At 42.3% G+C, this 22,482-nt stretch overlaps 1 protein-coding gene across 3 annotated transcripts; it reads left to right on the top strand.

Moving 5' to 3' along the window:
- Positions 1-6,863: 6,863 nt before the first annotated feature.
- EI24 (EI24 autophagy associated transmembrane protein) lies at positions 6,864-21,850 on the top strand. 3 transcript variants are annotated; one of them, XM_082341047.1, is made up of 12 exons: positions 6,915-7,054; positions 8,471-8,617; positions 9,560-9,672; positions 12,688-12,833; positions 13,424-13,484; positions 14,977-15,043; positions 15,539-15,663; positions 15,981-16,100; positions 16,457-16,568; positions 17,253-17,364; positions 17,911-17,985; positions 20,832-21,850. In XM_082341047.1, exons 3-12 carry the CDS (start codon positions 9,631-9,633, stop codon positions 20,992-20,994), a joined length of 1,023 nt encoding a protein of 340 aa, XP_082197173.1. In that variant the 5' UTR covers positions 6,915-7,054; positions 8,471-8,617; positions 9,560-9,630; the 3' UTR covers positions 20,995-21,850. The 3 variants fall into 3 exon arrangements, with proteins under 3 accessions (XP_082197172.1, XP_082197174.1, XP_082197173.1); XM_082341046.1 differs by lacking the exon at positions 8,471-8,617 and having other exon boundaries at positions 6,864-7,054; positions 9,608-9,672; XM_082341048.1 differs by lacking the exon at positions 8,471-8,617 and having other exon boundaries at positions 6,907-7,054.
- Positions 21,851-22,482: the final 632 nt, after the last annotated feature.

The following is a 22,482-nucleotide window of genomic DNA, read 5'->3' on the forward strand; positions in this document are numbered from 1 at the left end:
ACAAACAAACAAAACAAGCAAGGCCATGCCCAGACCAATGATGACACGTAAACTAAGTTCAATGAACTCATTCAGCTATAACTGATATCCAAAAAAAGTGTGTGTGTGTGTGTGTGTATATATATATATATATATATATATATATATATATATATATATATATACACCTGTGTATCTTAGCATCTGTGTCAGGACTGGGTCTAAGGCAGATATTTGATAAATTATTTGGTATCAGTGACCATCTTGAACCAGAAGTCTCCTCTTCAATTTCAGGAGACAGTATAGAACAGTGGTTAAGTGTATAAACTTTGGAGTAACATGGATCTGTGTTTGGACTGGTTCTGCCACTTATTATCTGCCTGTCCTTGGGCAATGACTTAACCTCTGTAAATCTCAGTTCCTTATCTGTTAGCTGAGAGAGAAATGATTGATAACATAACACTTACATAGAGTTGGCTGAGGTTTACGTTAAGTAATGTATGTATATACAAGCCCAGTTTCTGCCACGTAGGAAGCCCTCAATGAATAGCAGTTATGATGATCAATAATTTATTTGAATATTTTAGTTCAAGTGAATAAAGTAAGGCTTCTACTATTTTATTTGCAAATCACTGCCTGATAGGACATTATAATGTATTATTCTTAATGCCTTTCAGTGGCTAAAATATGTTTTCACTGGTTTATTTGTGCAGGGGATCTTTGCCAACTGAATTTGGGCTCCTTCTAACTATCTATTTACAGACCATGTGGCCAAGACTCCTAGAAAACCTGCTTCCAGTGATGGCAAAAGAGGCAGCTAGCAAAATCTTACTGATGTACAATTTACAATGCATTTTCTCATTAAATGCATGCATTTAATTGAGGTGTTTAGGCCTTTTACATTTAATGTGATTAGTGATATGACTGGACTTAAATCTAATATCTTGTGGTTTTCTATTTGTCCCATCTGTCTCTCTCCCCTTTTTCTCTTTCTCTTTTTTTTTTTTTTGGATTAACTATATTTTATGATTCTATCTTATTTCCCTTTTTGGCTTATTAACTATAGCTCTTCGATTTGTTATTTTACTGGTTGCTTTAGGGTTTATAGCTTACATCGTTAACTTATTACAGTTCAACCTACAAGTAATATTATATTTGTGTATATGATAAGAACCTTAAAACAGTATTCTTTCATTACTCTTTTCCTGGACTTTATACTATTGTTGTCATTCGTTTTACTTCTACATACGTTATAAACCTCCAATATATTATTATTTTTGCTCTTAACATCCCATTGTTTTCCAGAGATCTAGGAAATAAGAAAAAACTCTTTTATACACACATATTTATCTTTCTTAGATCTCTTCATTCCTTTGCGTGAACATGGGTTTCCATCTGCTGTGATATTCCTTTTTCCTGAAGAACTTCCATTAATATTTCTTGTGGGGTCCAGTGGTTAGGACTCTGAGCTTTCATTGCCATAGGCCTGGGGTCCATCCCTGGTCGGGGAACTAAGATCCCACATGCCCGGAGGCCAAAAAACAAAAAACAAAAAATTAAAGTTGCTGCTACATTCTCATATGGCTTTATTTCTGATGAGAAGTTTACTGTCTTTCTTATTTTTGATTCTCCAAACATAATGTTTCTTTTTCATCTCTGACTGGTTTTAAGCAACTTTTTAAATTTTTATTAAAAAAAATTTTTTTAGACCGCATCATGCAGCTTGCGGGATATTAGTTCCCTGAACAGGGATCGAACCTGTGCCCCCTGCAGTGGAAGTTCGGAGTCCTATCCACTGCACTGCTAGGGAATTCCCCCTAAGCGATTTGATTATGATGTGTCTTGCTGTAGTTTTTTTTTCATGTTTCTTCTGATTTAGGTCTTATCTGTGGGTTTATAGTTTTCATCAAATTTGGACACATTTCAGCCATTATTTCTTCAAAAATTTTTCATCTCAGACATTGTATTTTAAACCTCTAGAAGTTTGATTTGGACCTTTTTGGTATCTTCTTGTGTCAACTTACTTAATTTTTTTCTTTACCTTGTTGAACAGGTAACAGTTACAATAGGTTTTTATGCCTTTATTGACTCACTCCATCATTTGTGTTATTCATGGATGTTTCTATTGATCAGTTATTCTCATTATGCATATTTTCCTGCATCTTTGCATGCATGGTCATTTTTTATCTGAATGTCAAACACTATGAATGTTTCCTTGCTGGGAGTTGACTATTTTTGAATTAATATACGTATTCTTGAGATTTTTTTTCCTGGGATATAGTTACCTTCCATGAAACACTTTAGTACTTTCAAGGATGAGGATAGCATTTAAACATTGTCATGGAGGACAAAAAAGGTAGGCTGCTTTGTCAGAGCAGCCTTTAGTAGGAACTAGTTTTTCCCACTACTGAGGCAATATCTTTCCAGGCATTATTATACCCTGCGTCCTTTAATTACCATGGGTTTTTCCACTGTGGCTGGTGGCAACACGAAGTATTCCTAGTTCTTTGTGAGGTTCAGGGATTATTTCCTCTAAGCCTTTCAGGTGACTCTTCCTCAAACTTGAGTAGTTTCCTCATATACATGCACTGGTCTCTTTCCTGAGTCCAGATCCAATTGCCTACTAAAATATCTCCAGTTGTACATATGGCAGGTACCTGAAACTCAACATATCTAAAACATAATTTATCTTCCTCCATAATTTCTACTTCTCATATAGTTCCAGTTTCAGGGAATGACATTTCTATCCATCAAGTTAGCCAACCTAGGAATGTAAGTGCTAGTCTTGAGCCCTTTTTCTCTCTACCTCCTCACCCCGTCACCAGGTCCTTAAGTTTCTTCCTTCTTGCTATCTCTCTAAACTGTTTTCTGCAGATTCATGTTTTCATCATTTCTCCCTTGAATAATGGAAAAAACCAGCCTCTAGCCTCTACATTCACTACTGCCAATCTCATTCACCTGAAATCCATGTGTCTCCTTGCTACGAGAGCGGTCTTTTGTAAATATGAATATAATCGTATCATTTTCCTTAAAGTCCCTCAGTAGCTCCTTGCTGTCACCAAGATAGTGTCCAAACTTTATGTGATGACCTAAAGCTATCATTTAACTGCCTATCTCAACTTCCATTAATTTATTCACTTATTCTTTCACAAATTTTTGAGTCCCTATTCCAATGCTAGACCCTGTGCTAGGCATGGGGATATAAAACAGAAGAAAGCAGTGATGGTCTTCCCCTAGTCTAATGGGGGAGACAGATAATTAAATAAGTGATTACAATTTAGCAGGGTGAATACTTTGATAAGAGAAGTTCAGGGTGTTCCAGGACCTCAAAGGAGGAGCAGGGAGGTAGTTGGGGAAGGTTTCACAGACGATGTGATGGATGAGGAGGACTTGCCAGGAGAAAGGTGTATGCGTGGAGAGGATGGAGGAAGGCAGAGGGAATGCCATATGAAGACCCAGAAGAAAGAGGAAGTTGGTGTATTTTTAGGAATGATGACTGAAAGGGTACAGAGAGGCATGTGGTGAAAGAGGTATGCAGACCCAGACACCCACAGCCCTTATAAATGATGATAAAGAGTTTAGACTTTATTCTGTTGGGAATGGGAGCCACTGAAGGCTCTTAGGCAGAAAGACGAATAATCAGATTTCCATTTCCTAAAGCTCTATCTGGCTGCTGTGTAGGGAATGGATTAGAGGTAGCTGATTGGAAGCAGGAAGACTTTTCCAATAATTTAGGTGAAAGGTGATGGTGGCAGTCGAAATGGAATCGAGGGGGTGGATTTGAACACTTTTTTTAGGGGGTAGAATCAAAACTACTTGGTAATTGATTGGATGTGGGAGGTAAAGGAGAGGCAGTCAACTATGACTTCATCGTATGTGCAGCCATACTGTCCTTATTTCTGTTCCTGCCACATACCAGCACGTTTTTGCCTTAGGGCTATGTACTTGGTTTCCTCTGCTAACCCCAGACCTTTACATGGCTGGCTTCTTCTCTGTATTCAAATCTCAACACATTCAAGTCAGCTCCTTCCCTTCAAATAGCCAATGGCAGCCGCCCTGCCAGCCGTTCTCTATGACATTTTCATGCTTGTTTTTAAAAATCACTTATCACTATTACCTTATTTTATTCTATTCTATTTACTTGAATGTAAACTCCATTAAAGCAGACATCTTGTCTGTCTTGCTTACCACTAAATCCTATTATTTGAAAAAGGTCTGGCAAATAGAGGGCACTCAGGAAATTGGAAGTTTATCTCTTGCCATTTCTCCTCCTATTCTATTCTGGCCATAATGAACAAATTACAGTGCTCTAAATATGCCGGGTAGCTTTGCTTGTGCTTTTTCCTCTGAGTAGAATTCCCTTCCCACACTTTCTTCTCTTTGCTAATTCCTCATTGTTCCTCAAGACTTCGTTTTTATCACATTGCACTACCTTGTCTGTTTTCCCACTGGAGAGAAGCAAGTTGAGGGCATTAAGTATTCCAAACGTCTAGCCAAGGTAGGTAGATAGAGCACAGGCACTAGGTGAATGCTTATGTAGATCGCCGGGGAACTTGTTAGAAATGCAGAGCCTTGGTCCTCACCCCAGATGGACTGAATGAGAATCTGTACCTAGCAAGATCTCCAGGTGATTGGTTTTCACATTAAAATTTGAGGAGTGCTACTTTAGTGGTGATAATACGAAGCCTAAATTTAACTGGGTGGCCTTGTGATTCATAACGGAAGGCAGGTATGGTAAAGAAAAAGGCATGGTTCTGGGAATCCGCCAAACCTGGTTGGATTTTTTTTTGATCAGTTACAACACTTAGATGGTTGTTGTGAAATAATAAATAGGAAAGCCCTGGTACATGGTAGATACTTAATAAACCACAGCATCTCTCTCCCCTGGAAGATTCCAAGGCTAGAAACTAGGATATCTGGCCTCTGGATCTGGTATTGTCACCAATTCACTAAATCAAGGAACCATAGAGTTAGAAGGGAACTTCATATAGGTCCCATTTAGCAGCCTTGTGCTATAGAAACTAAGGCTCATAGCTAGACTGGAAATCAAGTTTTCTGAGTTTCATGCTCTGCCACATAGCTTCCTCACTTGTAAAATTAGGAAAATAATGCCCCTCCTAGTTGTTTCACAGATGGCATCTAATCTTCAATAAGTATGCAAAAGCTCTTTAATAATGCAAGGTATAATTATTATTGTTTTAAAAATCTGGATTTTATTATACGTGTTGGGATTTGTAAGATGTCTTTCCATCAAGCAAGTTAGAGTAGACTCATATCTACTAAATTCTTCCTAAAACCACACTTTAAAAAAATTTATTTATTTATTTATTTATTTTTGGCTGCATTGGGTTGCCGCGTGCAGGCTCTCTAGTTGTGGCAGGGTTCGTTGCCCTGTGGCATGTGAGATCTTAGTTCCCTGACCAGGGACCGAGCCTATGTACCCTGCACTGGAAGGCAGATTCTTAACAACTGGACCACCAGGGAAGTCCCCTAAATTCACACTTTTGAGAAACGATAGAGTTTGGAGGAATAGCTGCTATTGTAATTAATAATTACAATAATCAGTTTATCATTAAGCCACTTAGTCTCTTTATAATAAGATATCTAAGCCTCAGCAAACTGCTTATTTTAATCAAAATTCCAAAAGAAATAAAAATCTTTTCTATGTAGTTCCTTATAATAAATAGTTGAAGATATCTACTCATATGGGGCAAAAAGGAAGTTTAGGAATGTCTCCTCTTTGTGATGATTTTAATCGTGGAGTAAATCAAGCAATAGATTTATAAGAAAAGGAAACGAGTGGGTATTCATAGATCTGGTCTCAGTGAAAATGAGATTATTGTCAAGGCTAAAATAAATAAGAAAGAAGTCCCCTCTCCAAAGGAGTTTACATATATAAATCCCAGGTTGGACCTTTTATTTCAGGGCTTCTGCTACTCTGAATGCTTAGTTCTCTTCTCCCATCGTGTTAGGTTCGACTTCGTGACCCTCTTCCTGAAAGAGAAGGTAGTTTCCACAGGCTCAGAGTAGGGGACTCGTCTGTTCTGGAATGGGGCTGGAGGTTGGGCAGGGTAGAACAGGTCAACGACCCCACCCCCCAGCCCACTGAACTAACTGGAGGAGAGTCAGGAGGTCTGGGTAGTTGTTCTGCCACTGACCTTGAGTAAGTCAGTTGATACCTGGGCTCACACTATGTAAGGTTATACTAAAGAGCTTCCACTAGTAAAAATCTGATTTTGTAGGTGGCCTGAGCGAAGCAGCTCTAAGCACACCTAGAGGTGAAGGAAAATAGGAAGTGGAAAAAAGAGGAAAAAATGGGGAGTGAGAGATGTAAGAGGCTGGGAATAGGGGAGAAAAAGGTTATAGGTCAGGCTTGATGGTTCGATGCCAAGAAATTGCCGTCCCTGGGGTAGAGACGGGCTGGTGGGGACAGAGATGAAAACAGTTTCATTTCTATTTACTTGATCATTTTAATCTCAGCCAACACTTAGCTGTCAGAGAACACGCCTAATGCAGCCGAATTGCATGGCAGCTTGACCTATTCTTAGTCATTTTATTCTTAATCGTTAAGTGACCTTGATTTAAACCCATCATTGCTTAGTACCCTTTGGTTACTGAAGTCTCCAACCAAAGAGACCAAGATGACTTCTGCATTTTATTGTTCTGTTGTTAGGCTTCATAATAGAAAGACAAGCAACCCTGCAGAAGTAAATGGGAGAGAGCAAAGAACACGATACGGGATCAGGAAGTACGGCATCCCCGGAAGCGGCGCGGGTGGGCCCGGAGGACGGACTGCATTTCCCAGGCTCGGTCGCCACGCGGCCCCGCCCCCTCCGCCGCCGCGGCCCCGCCCCCTCCGCCCGGGCGGCTGGACTCGGCGCCCGCCTGACTTCCCAGCGGCCCCGTGCGGCCCGGGCATGCCCAGTGTGGGCGCAGCGGCCCCGGCCCTGGGAGCGCCAGGGCGGGAGTGGGTGGCCGGGCGCGGAGGGGTGCGGAGGGGCGTGGAGGAGCCGAGCGGGTCAGCGGTGGACCAGGGGCCGGGCCGGAGCCGGAGCCGCGGGGGCGAAGCTGCCGGGTAGGTGCAGTTCTGCCGAGCCTGGCCCTGGCGCCGCGCAGCCTGCGCGCGCGGCAGGGGCCCCGGTGGCTGGGGCGGCGAGGGCGTGTGAGGGCAGCAGGGCCCGAGCGCGGGGTTGGGAGGTGCGGGCGGGGGCTGCGCGCGGGGACGCCTGGCGGGAAGGTGCTGCGGCGGCGGGGCAGGGCCGGGGCGCGGGACGCAGCCCGCAGTCGCGGGCGAGCCTCTGCCCAGGTGCGGCGCGGCTGTCTTTAGCTCCCCGCTTGATGGGAGGTGAGCGTGCCCCGCGCCTCGTGCACGGCTGTGGTTGCGGAGGGAGACCAGCTTCCAGTCGGGTTTGCCAAGGAGCTGGGGGGAAACGGGTCCGAAGGGACCTGAGGGCTCTGAGCATCCGGGGAGCCCGGTGGGATGTGCGGATGCTTACCTTTAGTGAAACTGGAGTGGGATGTGACAGCCTCCTGCTTTCCGGGCTTGCGTTTCTGGGTTTAGTGACTTAGAAATGAAAGTACAGGACTGTGCCTCAGTAGATGCTTAATAAGTTCTCATGACTGTTTAGGAATTTAATAGCCAGCTGTATTTACAGGCTTACGAGACATTTTGTCCATGGGATGCTCGGGTTAAACAAAAATCCTCATCGCAAAGCTTGAGTACAAAGCCCCGACTGAGGGTTCAGACACCGGGGTTTTGAAGTTCGCTGTAGCCTTTCACGTGCTGTAATCTTGGGCAAGCCATTTAACTTCGGAGATTCAGTTCCTCCGTCTGTGAAATGCTGTGAACCAGATGCATCTCACTTACGTCCACTACAGTTGGAGGGTTCCCTCCGTGTTATACAGTCTCTGGTCTCAAATCGTGGCAGGTTGCTTTTCTCCATGCCTGAGCTTTTTGTCGAACCGGATAATATTTCTGGATATTCCGGATAATTCAAATAGGATCTGCGTATAAAATTGAAGTGACTTGTCCTTCACGGGCCACTATTGGTCAGTAGATAACCTGCCACTTGGTACTTGCAGAAGCCAGTTGTTAATGGCCATGGTTCAGGTAACACAGCTCCTCTCCTTGGATTAGGACCCACACGCTTCCAGCTGTGTCAGCACCTTGTGAGAAACCCAGACTAAGTAATCGGCTTCCTTAAACTCCCAGACTAGCTCATTCTGTAGTGGGATTATGTTTATGTAGAAGTTAAGTTTTTATTTTCATGTTACTGCACTTTGTACTCAAAACCTATGAAAAATTTTAATACCCTTAATTCATAGATGAGGAAGTAGATGGTTAAAAGTGAATCCGTGATAATCTTTAGAAACTAGTGTCTTATGTATCATCATTGAGCTTTAACTATTCACCTGTCACTGAGTATCCTATCACTCAGGTGTTTTTTGTTTGTTTTTAAGTGGGAGCATTAACGAAAGTTTCTTACCCTAGAAACTTCTCTACCTGAAGTGAGTGCATCTGTGTAGGATTTGACCCAAGGAGAAGATGGTACATGCAGTGTTGTGCAAGTTGCCTTCCCTCTGCTGTATTCCCTGCTCTTCCTGTTCTGGGTGGCAGTAGTCCAGTTGGGTCAATAAGGTACCGTTTGGTGAAGTGGTCATTAGGGAAAGTGTGCTTATGTTTTGAAATTCGAGGTGTATAGAAGCTGCCTGTGAAATTGTCATTATGGTCTATCTCTTAAATTAAGAATACCCTAGAGTGGTTTAGTCAGGTTTGAGAGCTTCAGAATCCCAAGTCCTTAATTAAACTTTTGAAAATGGGTTTTCCATTCACCTTAGACATCACATGGGAGCGTAGTATTTTAAAAATACTTATACACGTGAACTTTCAAGTTATTATCTTATGAAGCTAGATTTCTCATTCACCTAAGAAATAAATAAAATGGGAAAGCTATAGAGTGTTAAAGAATATTTATACACGTGGACTTAACCTTTTTCTGGCCTAGTTTAAAATTCATTGTTTCCTGCATGCTTGTTAAAATTGTACATATATGTATACATTTAAAGTTGGAAAACAGGGAAGGCATATTTGGGGGTCTTGGTGGGAAATTTCACATCATACTTTGAACTTATCTGTGTGCTGGAGGGCCCTGTGTATGAAGTGCAGATTTAGTAATTTTTGTTAGAACTTTCATTTTGCTCCTGTATTTGTATTCAAGTAACATCAAGCACAAATATTGCTTAGGAGGATACTGAAGTGTAATTATCACCCATCTCATGATCTCAAATCTCAAAAGTACTTGGGACGTGTAGGAGGGGTAGTTAGGGACATCAAGGCCCAGAGAAGAGATTATTAATCCATGTAAAAGTGAAAGGGTGGTAAGTGATTTAAAAATTTATTGATTTCAGGTTTTGCAGTAGTTACAGGTATAACCTCACTTAGTTAACTGTGCTAGTATCTACCTAAGTGCTAGTATCTACTGCACTCCTATTAGAGAAGTTTGTGGAAAACGTCATCAAATGTACATGAAGTAACTTGAAGATAAATATTTTTCCCCGATTATGCTCCGTCTGTTTCCAGGTGCTTCATGATGAGACATCTGGGGACACTTCTCTCTCCTTTATGTAGTTGATAGTTTGGGCGGTGAAGAGATGGCTGACAGTGTCAAAACCTTTCTGCAGGACCTTGCCAGGGTGAGTATGTCAAGTCATATTTTGACCCTTTTGCTGCAGGAACTGACTAGAAAATCCTTTAGGTATTTTTGAAATTTTTATTATATTTGTTGGGTTCTTCACCTACAAGTTTTCATTCTAATCCACACTACTCGAGGAAGGGGTATTATCCTGCATCTCGCAGAAGCTTGGGAGAACTGTCTAGTGAGTGTCTGTAGTATTGAAACCCTGTTTAACTTGGCCCCAGACCATCTTTTTTTTTTTTTTAACTTTATTTATCAATATTTTTTTTTTTGGCCATGCCGCATGGCTTGTGGGATCTTAGTTCCCCGACCAGGGATTGAACCCCGGCCCTTGGCAGTGAGAGTGTGGAGTCCTAACCACTGTACCGCCAAGGAATTCCCTAAACTTTATTTTGGAATAATTTTAGAGTTGCAGGGCTGTACAGAGAACTCCCCTATATCCTTCACCAGGTTCTCCTAATGTTAACATCGTATGTAACCATGGTATAGTGTTGAAGACCAAGCAATGAACATTGGTACAGTGCTATTACCTAAACTCCTTTGTCCGGATCTACACTATAGGACCCGTCTTATTCTCCCATTCTACAAGGCGGAGATGATGATGCTCTAGAAGAATGTCCTGTAGAGATCTGTTTAGGATGTAGTCACCCACGTGATCAGTAGCATAACATTCCATTACAGTGGCTGTCTGAGGTCTAATGCCCTAGTTGCAGCCCCTGTAGCTCTATTCCCGGGAGCAGGAGAGAGGCCAGTTCTGACGGGGAGTGGGAGTGTTTAAAAGTTTATCACCTTTGAATCAAAGAGGGGGGAATTGAAGGAATATCTTAGAAGGACCAAAGAGAATTCATGCAATGTGATCTTCTTTTAATACCTTACGTCCTTTTGTGCGATAAAATTTCAACCCTGGATCAGTTATACGATGTGAACTTTGTGTGTCTGTCAGCCCCACTAGACTGTAAGTATCTCAGAAGTGGGGATGCTGTCATCGTCCTAGCACATACTAGGCCCTAAGCCGTTTGAACTTAACTATCTTAAAATTTTAAACTGTTTGTGGAAGATTTAGAGGTTAAAAAGCAAAATAAGATTAAACATTTCTTATAGATAAAACATCAGGTGCCATGCTGCCAATTTATGCTCCTATCAGCAGGTACTTCATAAACTTGTCCATTTCTCTGTATCCTGACAGTTTTCTCTAAAATTTGTTTTCGCTCATAACAGTAGGTGAAAATGCCATTCTTAAATCCAGGTTGGCCATTGCTTCCAGAATGCCTTTTTCTACTGCTGCTTTTTTTTTTTTTTTTTTTTTTTGGGCTGTGTGGCATGTGGGACCTTAGTTCCCTGACCAGGGATCGAACCCACGCCCCCTGCATTGGAAGTGCGGAGTCTTAACCACTGGACCACTAGGGAAGTCCCCTTTTTTCTGCTTCTTGATGAAGTTGAATACCCTAGTCCTTCCCACTCTACTTTGGACATAAATCTGTTGTGGTACTTACTAAACTATAAATTTTTATTTATTTATTTTTTTCTTTTGGTTTACTTGTGTACTTTTCCTGCTGAGTTATAAGTTTCCTGAGCATTTCCATATGTTGTCTAGCTCATTGAAGATGCTCAGTATGGAGTGGGTGGATGAATGAGTGCAGTCCTTTGAACTGGGTAATAGGTAGTTCTGATGTTTGTAGTAATAACAGTAATCTTTCTGCCACTGGGGCTCTTCCAGTCATTGGCAAGTGCCTCCATCAGTGACTTATAGACTTAACAACCCTCTCCCTCAGCATACACTGTTTAAAGACATTCTCCTCCAGCTGCACTACAATGTTGTTTCTGTCTTATGTGGCGTGCTCTTATCCTACAGCTTTGCACACTTTTACAGTGATTATTTCTTTGTGTCTTCCATTAGCCTTGGTCCAGCCCTGGTCCTTTCTTGAGACCAGTGTTTAGTCTACCCTAGTATTGCTAGTTTAGTACAGGCTGTAGATCGTACTTGTAGACATCAGATTGATATTGGAAGAGTATAGAGGAGGGCAATAACTTGGCTTTATAGTATTGGTAAGTGTTGGAGTAGAAAACCACTATTTTGCAACCATGTTATTCAAGATTGGTTTGGGCAAGAATTGTTAATTGATGCTAAATCTAGGGGAGAGGACTTGATGAGCAGGATATTTGCCTGGTCTCAGAAATGTCTGCCCACAGATTACTTATTAGTTGCAAGGAGAAAAATTTGCAACCATACAATGGAGCTGGATAACACCTTGACTGAATATGTAAAATTGACATCACCAGCAAGGTGAGACAGATATCACATGCCTCTGGATGTAATACCTGGAAGGGCACACCATCACTTATGTGATATTCCTGCCAAAAAATATGTAACCTGGGACCTAATCATGAGGACACAAACCTAAATTGAGGGCATCCTGTAAAATAACTGACCTGTATACTTCATAAAGGAAGACACGCTAAGGAGCTGTTCCTGATTAAAGGAGACTGAAGAGATATGAGAGCTAAATGCAACATGTGATTCTGAACTGATGTCTGATACTTGAGGGGTAAAAATGCTATAGAGGGCATTACTGGGACAAATGGGGAAATTGGAATATGGACTGTAGATTCAACTATTTCAATATTTAATTTCTTTAATAGATAACTATCTTGTTATATTAAAGAATATTCTTAGGAAATATACACTGAACAATTAAAAGTAAAGAGACATGACACAGCAACCTACTCAAATGATCTAAAAATATGTGTATATATATATAAACAAGAATAAATAACAATGTGGCAAAATAGCTGGTGAATCCCGAGAAAGGGTATTAGGGAGTTCTCTGTTCTTGTAGCTCTTCTGTAAATTGGGAATTATTTCAAAATAGAAAAATATCAAGGGTCCCCTAAGCTTTGTAGCAAAGTAAGTACCATGATTTCCACTGTTATTTCATCACTTTACTCTATGTAACTTTGGAAAGTCTTCTGACCCAAAATCTTCCCTCTTTAAAAATAATACTCTTGTGTATAGGGAATCAAAGACTCCATCTGGGGAATTTGTACCATCTCAAAGCTAGATGCTCGAATTCAACAAAAGAGAGAGGAGCAGCGTCGAAGAAGGGCAAGCAGTGTCCTGGCTCAGAGGAGAGCCCAGAGTATAGAGAGGAAGCAAGAGAGGTAAGGAGTGGAGGCTGATGTCAGAAAACATCTGAATTCCCTTCTGTGGGCACTTTAGGAAGTGATCAAACTTAGTATAGAATTCAGGCACTACATAGTGACTTGGAGTTTCAATACCCCATTATTTGTCTTTTGTACTTTCTCTCCCAAAAAAGTTACAGGTGATTTCCCCCCACTCCCCTCACATTGAATTAAACTGGTGTCTAGGGGTAATCCTTGTTCAAAATGTCGGGGTGTTTAAAAGAAATCAGGATGGTGAATAGAGAACCATAAAAAAATTACTTGGATTGATGGATACTTCTAGGAGCGCCTGTGTGGATTTTGATAGAAGAACCTCAGACATCCTCTTCTAGTCTCCAGTCTTGGATTTTAGAAAATATAGTTTTTTGTGTGTTTGTTTTTTTAAGAAAAACTGCTTCTCTTGAAATATTTTTAGCCTTTTCTTATTGACATTAGGAGAGAACATTGGGAGAACAGTAGGTGCTGGAAAAATAATATGCCAACAAAAGATATAAAAAGGAGAGCTACTGAATGACACTATGGAAATAGCCTGTATGCCTTTTAAGCTAAATACATGTGGTCTTTTCCAGTGAACCACGTATTGTTAGTAGAATTTTTCAGTGCTGCGCTTGGAATGGTGGAGTATTCTGGGTAAGTTCTTTTTCGTCAAATTCCGGGTGCCTTATAAGCATCTTTCTTTTTTTTTTTTTTAATTTATTTATTTATCTTTGGCTGTGTTGGGTCTTCGTTTCTGTGCGAGGGCTTTCTCTAGTTGCGGCAAGCGGGGGCCACTCTTCATCGCGGTGCGCGGGCCTCTCACTATTGCGGCCTCTCTTGTTGCGGAGCACAGGCTCCAGACGCACAGGCTCAGTAGTTGTGGCTCACAGGCCCAGTTGCTCCGCGGCATGTGGGATCTTCCCAGACCAGGGCTCGAACCCGTGTCCCCTGCATTAGCAGGCGGATTCTCAACCACTGTGCCACCAGGGAAGCCCTATAAGCATCTTTATTCAGATTATTCTGGTGTTCATGGTTCTCAACCGTCTTCTTGAAATTGAGACAGGTAGCTTTCCCCTGCTAATACGTGCTTAAGGCCATCACTCAGGATTCTGTGCACCTTCACTCATTTTATTCCCACTCAGAGAAAACTTGTATGTAAATATCAGGAATAGATAGCCCTGAATATACACTTTTTTCGTAAATGACTTAGTCACAAGTTTTAATGTTAATAGGTAACAATTTCTTGTGACATTGTCTGGACATTTTGGTTAAGAGCAACTATGGGGGCTCAGAGGGGAAAGACAGATGGATATGGGCAAGGTTCTCCCTTTGTCTGGTCATAGCAATGTCCTCGAATTGATTACTATTGAAACTCATACCAGAAGGTTGCCTACAGCTGACTGAGAACCAACACAGGCTTAAGTGAAATTTGAGTACTTTGAAGAACAAATAGTTTAGTATTTTCTTGGACTTGAAATTCAGTATAATTCAACTTGTTAATCTAAACATTTCACAGATGTTTTTAGATGTTAGCTTTTTTTTTTCTTTTTTTAAAAAATTATTTATTTATTTATTTATTTATGGCTGTGTTGGGTCTTCGTTTCTGTGCGAGGGCTTTCTCTAGTTGCGGCAAGTGGGGGCCACTCTTCATCGCGGTGCGCAGGCCTCTCATTATCGCAGCCTCTCTTGTTGTGGAGCACAGGCTCCAGATGCGCAGGCTCAGTAATTGTGGCTCACGGACCTAGTTGCTCCATGACATGTGGGATCTTCCCAGACCAGGGCTCGAACCCGTGTCCCCTGCATTGGCAGGCAGATTCTCAACCACTGCGCCACCAGGGAAGCCCTAGGTGTTAGCTTTAATTAATAAAATATGACTGTGTACTTAGTATATGCCTGTAGTTTGGCGTGACTACTCATTGAAATGTTCTTCTAGTCCCCCAGAAGTTTTACTGTTTTCATAGGCAGTGTCAGGTTTGTACTCCTCAGCTGGAGAACTGGGAAATAGAACTAAGTCCAATTTTGGTACCACTTCAGGGCTCCTGATTTGTAAAAGGCACTTCCATCTGGAAAATAATTACACTGAAACTTGGAACTCCTGTTTTAAAGAAGGGCTTTTAATGTTTACCTTATTTCTTCTCTCCTTTAGTTCAGTCTCCTTTTGTTTTATCGAGTGTTTATTCCCGTGCTTCAGTCAGTAACGGCTCAAATTATTGGTAAGTATGTCCATTGCCGAGGTGAGAGGTGTTTCCCTGTGTCTCCCTCAGTCTATTGAACGCTTCCTCTGTACCCGCAGCTTTAGATGTTTTTAACTCAAATCTCTCAACAACCCTTTGGGTATTGTTACAGATAGCATTTTATAGATGAGGAAATGGAAATTGGTTACCAAGGTTAAACCATTAGTAAGTGGCATAGCTGGGATTTGAACCAGGGTGGTTTCCTGCATACAGTGTACTGCTGGTCACTGACATATCAGTCACCACCCGGTAAGCAGGTTTGTCTCAAGGTAAGCAGCACATCTCCGTGGCTACTCTGAATTGGAGTTGTGGCCAGAATTTGGTGTGTCTATGAAGAATAAGACTCTCTGAAATAGGTGCAGTGATGTGCTGGCAGGAAACAAAGATGTATGTGCGTGGAGTAGGGGTTGCATATTTGGTCTTCTGGTTTTCCATTTCTCCAGTTAAACTAATAAGCCTTTCCGCCTTTCTTAGGTGATCCGTCACTACATGGGGATGTTTGGTCGTGGCTCGAGTTTTTCCTCACGTCAATTTTCAGTGCTCTTTGGGTGCTCCCCCTGTTTGTGCTTAGCAAAGTTGTGAATGCAATTTGGTTTCAGGTAGGTCCAGGGCAGAATGGAGTCTGGGTTTTATGGCATAATGGATCGCCAGGTGGCAGGTTTCAGCCTGCGAAGTTAGTGGCCATGTAGGGAGCGATGTCACAGCCTTAACTTTTCTTGGTCAAGCAGCCAGTGGGTGATCTCTGTGCTCTTGTAAAATGGAATTATCCTCTCAGGTCTCCAGAGCATCTCATGGCCACATGTCCAGGGGCTTTTCTCCCCTGGCAGGTCTCATGGCAGGTCAGTGGCCTTAGCTTTGGGGATGGATATTGAGGCCATTTAATTCATGTTTTGGTGAGCTCCTTTCTCTCTTACAGGATATAGCTGACCTGGCCTTCGAGGTATCAGGGAGGAAGCCTCACCCATTCCCTAGTGTCAGCAAAATAATTGCTGACATGCTCTTCAACCTTTTGCTGCAGGCTCTTTTCCTCCTCCAGGTGAGACTGGCCTTCTGGGTGCATGGAGCAGATTAAGAACAGAAGATTCATTAGAGGGAGCTTCACAAAGACAGGGTATCGCATTTATACTCAGCAGATATGTTTATGGGAGGCAATGATCCGTAAATCATTTTTTCACAGAAACAACTAGAGACTTAAAATCATAAAATGGTAAAGAATCATGAATTTGCCTGCTCCTCCCTGCCACCCTGAGCATTCTTCACTCTTCTGCTGTTTAGAAACTTGAGAAGCAACCATCAGGCTATCTAGGTAGAGAGTGATGACTCAGAGTGGCAGGTGAACAGTGTCAGGTCTCTGAAGCTTTGGAATTAAGATTCTCCATACTTGTTCTTCAGGGGATGTTTGTGAGTCTCTTTCCCATCCATCTTGTTGGTCAGCTGGTTAGTCTCCTGCATATGTCTCTTCTCTACTCACTATACTGCTTCGAATATCGTTGGTTCAATAAAGGTAAGCCTGTCTAAAGAAACTCAGAACTTGGAGGCCCAATTTGGAAATGGTGCTGCTAAGTAGACTTCTTAAATTCTTCAGTACTTAGGCCCTTGGCAAACCGTCTTTGGAATGGAGCAGCCTTTTTGGCAAGAGGGGACTTGCATGTGGCTCGGGGGGATCACCCTTAACTTTGTTGCTGGGGAACGTAGCAGTGTGGCATCATCCTTACGGAGCTTAGTGTCACGTCGCTCTGACAGAGCCGTAAGATGGCATGAATGAGCGCGAGTTATTTTAAATTAGAGAAATTAATTTGATGTTGGTGCATACAGATTATTTTGGGGGATATTTTGAAAGTCCTTGGCATATTTGGGTGTGGTTGGTTGAAAGGGGTTAATTGATTCCTAGAGGATAGCTGCCTTTTTTTGATTCTTGCTTTGTTCAAGACTAATACTGACAGAGGATTCTGGTGTTGTAATTCAGAATTCACTTAGCCTGCCAGCTTTGAAATTGTGATTGTTCAATTGTAAAAGCTTCGCATAAGAAGCTTTATGAGATTTGGACAATTCTAATTTATATGCTTTACTTGTATTCTAAATGGCAGATCGGTACCTACAACTCAAACCTCAAATAAATTGTCTACCATATTTAGTCATTTGACTGAAAGGAAATGCGCAGCCTAATGGTATTGGCTCCTTGTTTTAGGAATTGAAATGCACCAGCGATTGTCAAACATAGAAAGGAATTGGCCTTACTACTTTGGATTCGGTCTGCCCCTGGCTTTCCTCACAGCAATGCAGTCCTCCTACATAGTCAGGTAATTTGACTGTAGGGACTTGAAGGGGACTGGTTAAAATACTCAGTGTAGGGGGCCCCTTCTGTATGCCTGGTTCTGTACTAGGCATTCTGCATTCTTATTTGGCCATCAGGAGGTCTGTAGGATTTTTTCTCCCTGACAGATAGTCATAGACATTTGTCAGTTAGCGTTTTTTTTTTTTTTTTTTCCCCATTTTGTGGCATGCTTAGTTCCCCAACCAGGGATCGAACCCGTGCCCCCAGCAGTGGAAGCACGGAGTCCTAACCACTGGACCGCCAGGGAATTCTCAGCATTAAAATATAGTCTGCATGATCATATATGCCATATTCTTTCTTCTGTTTTGCTTCCTGGAACAATGTTAAACATAGCCAGCGCTTAGAAAAATCCTTTTTTTTTTTTTTTTTTTAAATGATGTGTTTGATACATTAAGGGTCCATCAAGCCATGATATTTAGCACTGGAGGCAAAGAACTTTGGGCTTCTAATATCTTCAAAGTCATGGCTGTTTTGAAGGTGACTAATTATTTCTTTTTTTTTTTTTAAACAGTGGCTGCCTATTCTCTATCCTCTTTCCTTTATTCATTATCAGCGCCAATGAAGCAAAGACCCCTGGCAAAGCATAGTAAGTATTAGCCAGTATTAGCTAAAATGTGTTAAGTTTTTTTGGTCTAAAGTGTTGGGGCCATAACACTGCAATTATGTGAATGAGACATTTTTGTTAAGGTTTTTTAAAAATAACCTTACATTGCAGGAAACTATTAATATACAGTTCAACGAGAGAAACACTTCTGGGATGTATCCCCAGATTTTCCCCATGCATATGTGCAGATATGTGTTTCAGAAATTGCTGCTATTATACATATTCTTAAAATGTAACAGTTGACCGAATAAGGCACTTATTACCTGTAGTTGAGCTCATTTTGTAAGAATGGCCAACTTTATAAAAATAGTGGGCCATGTGTTCTGGCTACAGGAGTTTATTGATATGACAGTAAAACAAAGTATTTTTAAATGAATCTTTAGTAACACTAGCACTCTGAAAGTTTTATCACTTCAGAGAAAAGCCCAATCTTTTGATCAATTTTGGTTAAGTCAGTGAGGATACACTTATTAGAAATTTCCAATCTGCTTTGGGTTCTTGCATGTTCTTGCTATCCAGTAAATGCTAAGTGTGTATCTTTTTTTTTTTTTTATAGAATTTTATAGTTAGCAGAGGACTTTGAAAACCTTATTATTATTATTTTTTAAAGGTTTGCATTTTTTTTTAAAATTTATTTATTTATGGCTGTGTTGGGTCTTCGTTTCTGTGTGAGGGCTTTCTCTAGCTGCGGCAAGCGGGGGCCACTCCTCATCGCGGTGCGCGGGCCTCTCACTATCGCGGCCCCTCTTGTTGCGGAGCACAGGCTCCAGACGCGCAGGCTCAGCAATTATGGCTCACGGGCCCAGTTGCTCCGTGGCACGTGGGATCCTCCCAGACCAGGGCTCGAACCCGTGTCCCCTGCATTGGCAGGCGGATTCTCAACCACTGCGCCACCAGGGAAGCCCCTAAGTGTGTATCTTAACGTAACTAACTTTCTCTTGAAGCTCTCCTGAAAATGAAATACACATAGCATACGATATCTTCAGACATAGCTTGAAGTTTGTACCCTAGAAAGGTACTTCTTGAGTCAGAATTAATCTAAAACAGAACTTTATTTCCTCTAAGCCCCAATACTGCAAATGGTGATACTACTGCACTCCTGACAGGACCCAGTGCATTCTTCAGTTGCTGCCTGTCTAATCTGTGTGTCTAACCTCTGTATGTGCTTGATCAGATTTCTGGTGTCTTGTTTTCCCCTGTATCATTTTATTTTATTTTATTTTTTTTAAAGTATTTATTTATTTTTTATGGCTGTGTTGGGTCTTCGTTTCTGTGCGAGGGCTTTCTCTAGTTGTGGCAAGTGGGGGCCACTCCTCATCGCGGTGCGCGGGCCTCTCACTATCGCGGCCCCTCTTGTTGCGGAGCACAGGCTCCAGACGCGCAGGCTCAGCAATTATGGCTCACGGGCCCAGTTGCTCCGTGGCACGTGGGATCCTCCCAGACCAGGGCTCGAACCCGTGTCCCCTGCATTGGCAGGCGGATTCTCAACCACTGCGCCACCAGGGAAGCCCCTAAGTGTGTATCTTAACGTAACTAACTTTCTCTTGAAGCTCTCCTGAAAATGAAATACACATAGCATACGATATCTTCAGACATAGCTTGAAGTTTGTACCCTAGAAAGGTACTTCTTGAGTCAGAATTAATCTAAAACAGAACTTTATTTCCTCTAAGCCCCAATACTGCAAATGGTGATACTACTGCACTCCTGACAGGACCCAGTGCATTCTTCAGTTGCTGCCTGTCTAATCTGTGTGTCTAACCTCTGTATGTGCTTGATCAGATTTCTGGTGTCTTGTTTTCCCCTGTATCATTTTATTTTATTTTATTTTTTTTAAAGTATTTATTTATTTTTTATGGCTGTGTTGGGTCTTCGTTTCTGTGCAAGGGCTTTCTCTAGTTGTGGCAAGTGGGGGCCACTCCTCATCGCGGTGCGCGGGCCTCTCACTATCGCGGCCCCTCTTGTTGCGGAGCACAGGCTCCAGACGTGCAGGCTCAGCAATTATGGCTCACGGGCCCAGTTGCTCCGTGGCACGTGGGATCCTCCCAGACCAGGGCTCGAACCCGTGTCCCCTGCATTGGCAGGCGGATTCTCAACCACTGCGCCACCAGGGAAGCCCCTAAGTGTGTATCTTAACGTAACTAACTTTCTCTTGAAGCTCTCCTGAAAATGAAATACACATAGCATACGATATCTTCAGACATAGCTTGAAGTTTGTACCCTAGAAAGGTACTTCTTGAGTCAGAATTAATCTAAAACAGAACTTTATTTCCTCTAAGCCCCAATACTGCAAATGGTGATACTACTGCACTCCTGACAGGACCCAGTGCATTCTTCAGTTGCTGCCTGTCTAATCTGTGTGTCTAACCTCTGTATGTGCTTGATCAGATTTCTGGTGTCTTGTTTTCCCCTGTATCATTTTATTTTATTTTATTTTTTTTAAAGTATTTATTTATTTTTTATGGCTGTGTTGGGTCTTCGTTTCTGTGCAAGGGCTTTCTCTAGTTGTGGCAAGTGGGGGCCACTCCTCATCGCGGTGCGCGGGCCTCTCACTATCGCGGCCTCTCGTGTTGCGGAGCACAGGCTCCAGACGCACAGGCTCAGTAATTGTGGCTCACGGGCCCAGTTGCTCCGCGGCATGTGGGATCTTCCCAGACCAGGGCTCGAACCCGTGTCCCCTGCATTGGCAGGCAGACTCTCAACAACTGCGCCACCAGGGAAGCCCCCCTGTATCATTTTAAATTGAAAGTAGTCAAGTAAGTTGTCAAATAATTAAAACAATTTTGCTCACCTGGGGGGTCTAACAGGTTGGGTCTCTTTTGCCTTTTAGCCTTTTCCAGTTGCGCCTCTTCTCCTTGGTGGTTTTCTTAAGCAACAGACTCTTCCACAAGACGGTCTACCTGCAGTCTGCCCTGAGTAGTTCAACTTCTGCGGAGAAGTTCCCCTCACCACACCCATCTCCTGCCAAACTGAAGGCTGCTGAGGGCCACTGAGTCGCCTGCCACCCAGAGGGGATGGTGGGATTGGAAGGATGCCGCATCAGCTCTTTTTCTCGTTCACCTCCCCGACCAGGGAAGGCAGGACCCACCCTGCCAAGGGCCCTGTGCATATTCCCTTCTCTCTGAGGAATCGGGATTTTTGTCTCTGGTGCACGTAAGGCAGAATCGTCCTGACACCAGTATGGATTTTAAACACCGGTGAGTCTGAAAGGACCACAGGTTTTTCTGCAGCTCTTTTCTAGCATCTGCCAGCCCCCGTGCCTGGACTGATTTGAATACTTTTTCTCCCTGTGCCATTTATCCTCCCACCTCCCCTTCCCGCCTTCCACCATCCTTGGATGAATGGATTTTTGTAATTCTAGTTGTTGTATTTTGTGGACCTGTTGTTTTGGTTTTTCTGTGAAGCACATATATTGGACGTGGGAAGTAAAGGAGTCTCTGCTGCTCCTGGTCACTCCCGTTATAGCCATCACTGTCTTGTTTCTTGTAACTCAGGCTAGATTTGGTCTCTTGCTCCACTGCAAAAAAAACAAGCCTGAAGAGATGGGACAGGAGGAAAGACCTCACAGCCAGATCTGTTGGGTTTTGAGGAGTGGTTTTCTTTCTTTCCCTTGAAGGGGAAAAAGCTTTTTTCACTGGTACATTTAAAGCTCCCCCAGCTATAGGGAGGTACCAATTTTGGACAAGTGCCACTGCAACACAGAATGCTCAGAGAACCTGAACTTTTAAACTCTGGAGGTCTGAACTTTACTGTTGGCCACTGCTGGGTCTGTCTGGTATTTCAAAGGAATATTGGGTGCTGCAAATAGGAACTGAAGGGGTAAACTTATTAAACCCATTAAACCTGTGATTGGTTGCTGTTTTCCTGTCATTTTAAAGAGACTAAATATGGAGGGAGGGGCAGGTGTCAAAGCACTTGCACAGTTTTAAGACATCACAAACGTGAGCTTGTTTCCCACAAATGTGCAACGGTTGAAATTTACAAGTCGTCACTTCAAGAAACATATTCATGGAACCCAGGACTTTGTCTTGGATAATTTGGAAGATTAGTTCTGAAAAATGTTCCCTGAAGAAGTTTGGGTTATGTGATTATAATCATGTTAACATCTTGTGAAAGAATTTGGGATTGAGTTGTTTTAAAGTCTATGTGTACATCTATCCTGTGTACTCATGAAGGAAGAGAGGGCCTTCTAGACTTCAAGAATTGAACATTCTCATTCGGGAAAAGATTAGACATTTGGTTAACAGAAACCTTTACTATGTATAGGACAAAATAAGGATTTAAAAATCGTTGCCAGCAGATGTGAACCAAGTTTGAATACAGAAGGTTTTAAAATAGTGGGTATTTTGGAAGTAGGTGTTTCCAGCTCATGAACAAAAAATTGTAAAAGACAGTTTAAGATTTATTTTCAATATCCCTCTGTGACAGACATCTCTGGTCATTTGACAGTAGTATTGCAGAGAACTACTTTCAGGTTGCCG

Source organism: Balaenoptera borealis, assembly GCF_965194805.1.
Source record: "Balaenoptera borealis genome assembly, chromosome: 11".
Lineage (NCBI taxonomy): Eukaryota > Metazoa > Chordata > Mammalia > Artiodactyla > Balaenopteridae > Balaenoptera > Balaenoptera borealis.